Source organism: Panicum virgatum, chromosome 3N, assembly GCF_016808335.1.
Source record: "Panicum virgatum strain AP13 chromosome 3N, P.virgatum_v5, whole genome shotgun sequence".
Classification (NCBI taxonomy): domain Eukaryota; kingdom Viridiplantae; phylum Streptophyta; class Magnoliopsida; order Poales; family Poaceae; genus Panicum; species Panicum virgatum.
The window spans coordinates 37,518,396-37,527,707 of NC_053147.1; the positions used below are offsets into that span (position 1 = coordinate 37,518,396).

General features: G+C 44.4%; 1 protein-coding gene across 15 annotated transcripts; it reads right to left on the minus strand.

Moving 5' to 3' along the window:
• Positions 1-878: 878 nt before the first annotated feature.
• Positions 879-7,543, minus strand: LOC120665882 (casein kinase 1-like protein HD16). 15 transcript variants are annotated; one of them, XM_039945597.1, is made up of 11 exons: positions 6,798-7,502; positions 6,628-6,706; positions 6,478-6,515; positions 6,295-6,367; positions 6,176-6,219; positions 6,036-6,058; positions 2,038-2,063; positions 1,825-1,887; positions 1,467-1,624; positions 1,264-1,342; positions 879-1,155 (listed from the first exon to the last, which is right to left on the minus strand). In XM_039945597.1, the coding sequence occupies exons 5-11, from the start codon at positions 6,191-6,193 to the stop codon at positions 1,136-1,138; spliced, it is 387 nt and encodes a 128-aa protein (XP_039801531.1). In that variant the 5' UTR covers positions 6,194-6,219; positions 6,295-6,367; positions 6,478-6,515; positions 6,628-6,706; positions 6,798-7,502; the 3' UTR covers positions 879-1,135. The 15 variants fall into 15 exon arrangements, with proteins under 15 accessions (XP_039801531.1, XP_039801526.1, XP_039801534.1 ...); XM_039945592.1 differs by having other exon boundaries at positions 6,176-6,224; positions 6,798-7,501; XM_039945600.1 differs by having other exon boundaries at positions 1,596-1,624; positions 6,176-6,224; positions 6,295-6,515; positions 6,798-7,543.
• Between the last annotated feature and the right edge of the window lie 1,769 nt (positions 7,544-9,312).

Genomic DNA, 9,312 nt, shown 5'->3' on the forward strand with positions numbered 1-9,312 from the left:
TCCTAGGATGCCTAGGCGTGGGAAATCCAAGAAACTGTCGGTGCGGACTGGTGATGCTTTTGTCCAATTGCCGCTGCCTAGTGGAGCTCCTATATCGATGTGCTTCTGCGGTGATCGTTGCAAGGTAGCCAAATCAGATGAAGAGGACACATACAATTAGAGATATTGGATGTTTGTGCCAATTATGCGTTCGATCCAACACCTCGTCAGATCCGCCTTGGGTTGATGGTGAGAATTTATGTTTAGTATTAATTACTTTGATAATATTTGAAATCATGTGTGAATATTGTGTAACTATGGATTGTTTTGTAGACCCCTCCCCACTCTGTGACTTTGTGCAATGGATTGACACTAAGATCAAGGAGGAGGACAAGAGGTATATGGAGCTGTGCAAGAAGTGGGAAGCAGAGCGGCAGGAGAGGTTGGAGAAGAGACGCCAGGAGGAGGCAGCGGAAAAGGAACGGCAGGCAGAACTGCAAAGGAGGCAGGCAGCTAAGCGTAGGGAGGAGAGGGGGTGGAAGCTTGAGCGTGTTCGTCGTGCCAAAGCCGCAATGGAGGAGAATTCAGATGCTCTGAGAAAGGGGAAGTGGCCTCGTTGCATGCAGTAGTATGCGAGTTTACCTTGGGCAAATGTAGTGAGTATTGAACTATTCTGGTCGACTGTTGACGTGTTATCATGTAATGAACTATTAGGTGTGATGTGTTGTACTTTAGTTTTAATTATGTTGTCGACTGTTCTCGTGTTGTGATGTACTGAACTATTCGGTGAGGTATCATGTACTCTAGTTTTAATATGTTGTCATTATTGCATGTTTGAGTATACTTTTGGCACTTAATATGATCATTATTTCTATTTCTATTTAATTAGCAAAGTATAATTAGTCGACATAATCTGATGGAATTAAAGACATGCAATAGAGGACATTACATAACTAAACAGAGACAACACAGAAAGTGGCATGTCAGGTGGTGTCGAATAGTAGGATAATGAGGTTCTGGACAAAACCTAACATGCCTTATTCCACTACTAGTAAGGTGCCCGTGCTAATGCCACGGATAAACTACAGATTACAAAAGAAACACATGTTCCAAAAGCACTATCATCAACACAAAACTAATGCTTTCCCCCGAATAGCTATGAATGATCACGTATGTCTGAAATAGATCATCAGATGATCAGTATACAAAATAAAAATAGAACCCACGATATCAACCATTATTTTTCTAAATAAAAATGTCAAACATATATATGCGATCAATTACCTGCGAACTTAAATTGCATAATTAGTAACATGTCTTGTTGGATGCCTTTGCTTGGGTACAAGAAATCCAACTCTACAACCTAACAGTTCCAGTAAGAAAATACTTTGTAAATATTCACAAAGCAATTAATGGAAAGCTCAGAGGAATATAAATAGGCAAGCATATGGAACAAAAAATCCATATGGCCAAGCAATCAATATAACCTGATTAGAATATCCTGAGTTCCTTGACATGACCACGCCCCAGCGATATCCAGCGGTGGCCATAGATGTTACATGAAAACCTTCTTTCCACTTTTTATTGATCCACTTGTAAGGGAATGATTCACTAACCTTGCATGATTGCTGACTGTAAGGAGTTCCTGCAATAGTGAGAATATATCACCCAAAACTATATAATAGTTGGCCCTGATGATTTATAAGCAATGCCACGGCGATAAAAATGGAAGTTAACAGGCAGAGTCCAAGAGAAATATTAAGATATTTTTTTACAGTTAATGGGAAAATGGTCAGAAAATGGAGGTTCAAGCCACAAGCATGAATAGTTGAGAATATAACCAACCTAAAGACATGAGGCTTTGATCATAATCAACATGATTCACATTTGCCTCCCTCCACTTGGATGCTGTACAGTTTGGGTATCATATATCAGCAAAACGAAAGGACATAATCCAGCCAAGAGGGAACAATAAGATAAATAAAATATATCAAGTGCAAAAAAACTATGGCAACATGGAAGTGAATACTTAAATCAAACAATGTGGTTAGCACATACCTAAACCAAGATCAATAAGGTAAAGTGTGGCAGAACCGCCTAAATTATCCCGGCTCAAGTGCGTAAACCATCACCATAAAGGCAACATTAGCTTAAACACACTTCAAACGGAACAATTTTTGGTCTGTCGGGTAACGTCCCGATACAACCACCGATTCTCGGATCGAACAAGCATACCCCGCACGAAGGCGAGTTCAAAGATATTACAACCACACTTTTACAACACAGGCATATTAAAGATTACCAACCAGTTCAAAAGATTATTACAAAAACCAACTTAAGTAAAACAGTTATACAAAACATAAGTGTAGAATCAGAGTTTAAAACAGCGGAAGATAAAACACGACGGCTACAACACGTCGCAAGAAGGATACCAGGCTAGCCCAGGCATGGTATCACTCGTTATAGTCATTGCCGGCCGAAGACGTATCCCATTCTACGGACCAGCCAGGAGGCAACGAGCAAGGATAGGTCAAGCTAGCGATCTGATCCTCAAAACTCATACCTGAAAAAGGGTTTCAACAGCAAGGCTGAGTATTCTAATACTCAGCAAGACTTAACCGACAACGGGTATAAGTAGCCCACCTTAGCTAGACTATGCAAGGCTTTGTAAGGCTCTGGTTCTCCTTTGCTGAAAAGCAATAAAGAGTAGGTCCTTACTTTCAAGTTTTAGCTGCAAGATTCTAGTTGATTAACCATTCTATGTAAGCATCTACTAACCATTCATGGTGAAACTTCTAAGCAAACATCAAGATTAATAAGAATATTGTTGCTCTTATTACTCTGTGTGGCAAAGAGATCAAGCAGTCTCATTTCATCGTGAGAGGCGGACGATTCTGAATCGAAATTCAACCTTGCAAGGGTAACCTAGCACACACGTCTGGAATACCGTCGGGTCATTCCCAAACAACCGTTAACCTTTCTTTCCGGCTTGTGGATAGTGCCACTCTCCCCGACTACAGGGCTCCAAGGCCGAACCTTGTCCCTAGAAGTCGTAGTGTTGCGCAACATAAAATAAAACCTATCCCTACTGAGAGAGTGGGAGGTATATCCACTCCCCGGTCCAATCGGCTACTAGGCTTGCCGCGTACCATATTTACGGCATGTGACTAGTACTTTCAAAAACTTAACCAGCACTACCACACACCGCGACCTTAGCAAGTTCATCAACACAGACGGGGTATCACATAAGGTCATGATATCGAGCACAACCCCGTCCGTAGTCCTTATATTGATAACAGAAAGTAAACAGGAAATTCCTATAAAGCTCGCGAGTGACAGGCGATCACTCGACTTTTACCGTTCCTATAAGCTTAGCAATTACTCGAACTCAAGTCTAGTGTTCAGTACATTGGTTCCTAGGATCATGCATCTAGGTTTTCAATTCAACTCCTATGAACTGTAAATGCACAAGTAAAATAATACAGTAAATGAAATTAATTTGAAGTATAGGTTATGTCCGGGGCTTGCCTTCTCGGTAATTGCTAACTATTTCAGCGCTAGGCTCTTCCGAACTTTGGTTCGGGGCTTCAGTTAGTTCCGCAGTGTTCACTTGAGCTTCGAGATCACCTCCGTCAGATTCCGGGATCAGCTCGTACGTCCTGTCCGATAAGGCAGTCGTGTCTATATGCAATGCAAGAACAACATTATAAACAAACATGGGCAATCATTTATAGAGTAGTTAAATAACAAATTTAACTACACAAGGCATTATGATCAACAGCACAAAAGAAGTTAACTAACTTCATAAAATGAGTGGTGGTGATTTACTATACCACTAAGTCATGGTTTGTAAATAAAACAACAACTCAGAGTACAAATAGTAATAAAATCTACCAAAATTACCCTAAACAGAACATTAACATACTAAGCTACTCTGTAAAAATCATGCCAAGACATGTAGTCATTTAATCACAACAAATCATTCATGCAGGCAACACCTAGCACAAGCTTGAATTATACAGACTAAAATATAGCAAAGTAGAAGCTCAAAATTTAACAGGAGATCTACACAGTGAGGATCTAGCTACTGTGAATTTCTCACGATTTTACCTACACAGAATTAATTCAGATAAATTAAACAAAACAGACACCCGTTTAACAAGATTCAATTTTAACTCCTGTTCTAGCCATGAACTGAAGCTTAAACTTCCTGGACAAGCTAAGCTACTCAAAAGGAACATGCCAAAATAAAATCATGATTTATTACAAACAGCAACTATTTACCAAAAATAAAGTGTACTAAACAAAGTTTTAAAACAAATAAATAGCTACACAAGAGAACTGACCATGAAATTTTTATAGCAAAGCTAGTGTTACATGTGTAAACTACCATAAAAATTTCAGAGCAAGACAAGCTTTCAATCATCAGATAAGAAAAAGATTAAATAACTAGTCTTTATTAAGCTAGTGACACAAAACAACTTGTACAGCAAAAACTTTCAACAAAAGCCTAACATATTATGATTCTACTGCATAGATCTCTTCAAGAGGATTCCAAAACATCAGAATTTGCTATTTTACGAATTTTCTACGAATTGATATTGAATTTCAAAATTCACAGCAAACTATTACAAACAAGTCCTTAGTGCACTATTCACATGAGTCTTGGGGTTTGCAGACAGCCCCCTGGGCTTTTCCAAATTCTAACACGCGGTCCTTGGCCTTGGTCAGAGAGAGGAGGCGGGGTTTGACCGGCCTTTACCGGCGACGGCGAGCGACGGCGGCGAGGGGAACAAGGCGTGGGAGCTACAGGGGTCCAAGTAGCACCTCTGGGTGGCCTTGGGGTGCGGAGAGGAGCTCGGAGGCGGCGGCTCGACGGTGGACGGCGGTCTGGCGGCGGTCTGCAAGGCGGGGACGGCGCTCCAGTGGACAAAAGCGAAGGAAATCGGGCCGATGAGGACCAGTGAAGCAAGCTAAAGGTGTTGGTGCGGTCTAAATGGATCGAGCCGTGGCGGAGGAGTGGCTCCGCGGTGAGCAGGGCGGCGGCGGAGCTCAGCTACGACGGCGAGGGGGTTCCGGTGGTCAAGGGTGGAAGAGAAGGGGCTGGGGAGCTGTGCGGGGTCGATTCGAAGCTACTGGCGGGGTTAATTTGGGGCGGGGAAGGACGGAGGAGTGGGTTCGGCGGCGAGGGTGAGCTCGCCGGCGTTCTGCGGAGCGGCGGCGGTGTTCTGGGGCGTCGGAGTGGGGAATCGGAGAGATAGCGTGCGGAGTAGAGTGCAGGGGTTCTCCAGAGGCTGGGGCGCGCGCGAGTTGACGTCCTGGGGTGGTGCAGCGGGCTCGCCACGGCGGCGTTCGCGGTGGCGGCCGCCTGGACTCGTCGGGGTGGCGTGGCGAAGGGAGGGGGCACCAGCGCGATGGCAAGGGCGGTGGGGAGTTTTCTGGGCGACGCGCGGAAGCCACGAGAAGCAGGAGGTGGCGCGGGGAGGCGGCCCAGAGCGGCGGCGGGCGGCGTGGCGCTGTCGGCGGTGAGAAGCAGAGAAACAGAGAGGGGAAAAAGACAGGGACCTAAACGCAAATTTCCAAAATTTTAGGGACCTAAATGTAAAACAAGGATAACTTTTAAACTAAAGCTCAAATGAAAAAAGTGCCCAACATGAAAGTTGTTCAATTTTTCAAGATCTACAACTTTGATGTTGTGTAAAAATTTATTTGATCAAAGATTCAAGAGCTAATTTTGAAAACATGGAAATGATTTTAAATTCCAGGAATTTTGTCTTTTTCAATGTATTTTCACTTTAAACATAGACTTAAAAGTAAAATTTGCTGCCATGTAATAACTGCTCTGAATTTTGCAAAAACACCCTCCACAAAAGCTATAATTACACAACCTATTCAACATAATTATAGAAAGGGCCTTGCATAAAATCATAATTACACATAGAACCTTTTTATATTTGCAAAAAGATCCTTTTTCAAGCAATTCAAGCACATAATGCATAATTTGGTTCCAAATACCCTAAGTTGGCTATTTAAAAACCTGGGCCGTTACATAAAGTTTCTTATCATATGGAGATCCAGCCTGACCAAGCAGAAAATTCTTACAATGAACTATTTGAATCAAGATAGATAAATGCACCAGATACTATAGAATCAGATTACTCATCCAAGAAAAAAATACTTTTAGTAAAATTATTACATGGGGATAAGGCAGCATTAGCTCCAAATGACTTCATAGCTCGCCTAGACTAAAAAAAGGTATTTGTAATCAATACGCAGCAACGAATCGATGAAGTTCCACAGTAATAGAAAGGTTACCTATCCTGCTATTGAACCTCTTGCAAAAACACTGACTTCATAGCTGATGTTGCAGAAGCAACCTAGCTCCTAGCTGGTAAGAAAATGGGCAAAATGACCAATCCGGTTCTCTGGAATCCAACACAACCAGTCTTAAACTCTGAAAACCGCCAATATAAATTTGATCACAATTGAAAATAGTACTGCAGATGTTCTTCATTTCAATCTGCAATCTGAACCTACTGGTACAGATACACAAAAATCAAAATCGACAAATAGTAAATTAAGCTACTTATTCCTGCAATTTGACAACATCTTATATTTAGTGAACAAATCAAGGATTCATGAACTGACCTGCATGGCTGCTCCAAATGGTACAACCTCATTAGTGTTGACAGAAAGTTTTTTCCTTCTATCGCCTTAAGAGTAATGTCTAGCAAGCATTGCAGCATGCTTGTAATTTCAGAACAACTAATATGCCATGGAAGGAAGAGAGGCGAGGGAAGGGGGTTGGTCCGCCGTACCTGTACTTGTGCATGCCCTGGTGCATCTGGAGCTCGGCTTGGAGCTTGGTCCTGCACGTGTCGAGCGGGTAGAGCACGATTGTGCTGATGAGCGCGCCGATTGCCCCCGACCTGGCCTCCGTGAGGCTCTCCCTGTCCACGGGGAAGAACATGAGAGCTAGCAAAGCTTGGAATCAAAATTACTTTCCCAAATCACAACGAATCAAAGCAAAACTTGAGCCATAGATTCACTGCCCCAAGGACAAACAGATCCACAAAGAATCTCATGGAAACCTCAAGCATCCATCACGAATTTTGGAGTCAACCGAAACCCTACGAAGAACTCGGTTTTGGGGAAAACTCCAAATCCAAGCCGAATCCGTTAGACATTTGAGAGAGGATCAAGCCAAAGTTGCTCACAAATGTCCTAGCAACAATTTCCTAAAACAAATCTCGCGGGATTTGGCCTCCAACGTGAAGAACGAAAAATCCCCAAAAATACTTCCGAAAATCCCGAAAAGATGGCGGCGGAGGCCGAGCCCGCAGCCGGCGCATGTCCCGGCGGCGGTGGCCAGCGCCCGCACCCCCCTGCGCGGGTCCCGGCGGCGGCGGCCGGTGCCCGCAGGGTGGGGCTGCAGCGCAGGGCGCGTTCGCGGGAGGCGAGGCGCGTCGGAGCCCACGTTCCGGCAGCTCCGGCCGGAGCCCGCAGGGGCGAGGCGACGGCGCAGGGCACGTTCGCGGGAGGCGAGGCGCGCGCGGACCCCGCGTCCCGGCGGCGGCGGCAGCCGGAGCCCGCAAGACGGGGCGGCGGTGCAGGGCGGGTTTAGCCGGCGGGCGGCTAGCGCAGCCCTGGGGGCGGCGGCGCAGGGCGGGTTCGGCTGGCGGGCGGCGAGCGCAGCCCTGGGGGCGGCGGCGCGGGGCGGGTTCGGTCGGCGGGACGCGAGCGCAGCCCGAGTTCGTGGAAGGCGCGCGGGAGGGAAGGAGGCAGCGCTTGATTTTTGGAGCCGCTGGGTTTCGAACCCTGCCCGCGAGAGGGCTGCGTGCGCGGGGTGGAGGTGGGATGGCGGAGGCCGCGTTGAAGCCACGGATCCATATAACATGGGCCGTCGGATCGCGTTGAAGCTCGATAGGAGTTCTGCACAGCCATTGATTTTCATGTAGAGGGATTTCTAGGTACGTTTTGTTGGGTACAGATCAGTTTCATCATCACTGTGGGGGTGGGGGGGGGCAAATTTGTGGGTAGACTTAGCAAAGAAAACTTCGTGCTTTAATGGATAGAAACGAGAGAAGAAACATTGGATTTAGCATAGGAATGCTACTAGGGTACTCTAGTAGTGCGGCCACCTAGTGTATTGTGTTGCACCTTCTCCATAGTATGCTTCCGTTGCATGGGGTGGTAGTGGTGGTGACGGCGGCGATGGAGGACCCTTGTTCTTGTGACAGGGGTAGTTGCAATAAGAAATAGTGCATGTTTTGTCTGGGAAGTCGCCATCTTCTTCCTCCTGGGCAGCGGCACTCACTTCAGCCTCTACCTCAAAGATACGCTTCTGCAAATGTTCGATTTACTCCTGATGCAAATTAATTGGAGCGGGATCGACCCACCTAGTGAACCCACAGTTCTGGACCAAGAGGCCCATCCCGCACTACCGGGGGTCCCTTCCTCCCCCCTTTCCTTTCCCAGTGCCAAAACCCTTCCTGCTTGACGACCCTCCAGACATTGTTACTCCAGTGAATGTAAGGGCTTGAAATGAAGGAGTATATATAGGCGGGGAAAGTTTGATACTGGTGTGTGGAGGTGTGAATGTACCTCGAAAGCATGAATGAATTTAGTCTTTAAAGGATTCTGAAAAGCCTATTTTCTATCAAACTACAAAGGCTATTTGACAGAACACTGAAAAGACTATTTGAAAGAACATTGAAAAGGCTATTTAAAAGGGCTCTAAATAGGCTAGGCTTAGTACCTCTAAAAACACTACAACAAATATGACCTTTTGTGACGAATACCTCGTGACATTGGGGCTATTCGTCATTACGGCAGTTTGTTTTGTGATGTTTTCTATTGAGCAGTATAGTTTAGTGACGAAAATGAGTTGTCCGTCACTAAGATCAACTCAAAATCGTCACAAACAATTACTGTTCTAAATTATGACAAAATTTATGTCGTCATGAAAGATAATCGACAGACATCACAGATTTACGACAAATTAACAATATTGATTCATCATAAAATTTGTTTCCAAAGAATTGAGAAGTGGGTGCACAAGTCATTTTTATTATTCAATGTCTAATAAAATATTTGAACTATTTTAAGAACTAACCTTGCATTAAGATTAATGCACCATATGTTGCATTTGTTTGTTCCTAAACTGTGGACTAATCTGAATATCAAAACTAACTGTTGTACTTATTTGGTGTTTCCCATATATTATGTTTTTTCATTTTAAATTACTATTTAAAATCTCATATTTTTATTATACTACTCATATTTTAATTCAGAGAAAAAATAATGGCTACAGCGGAGTCCAAATGTAACATC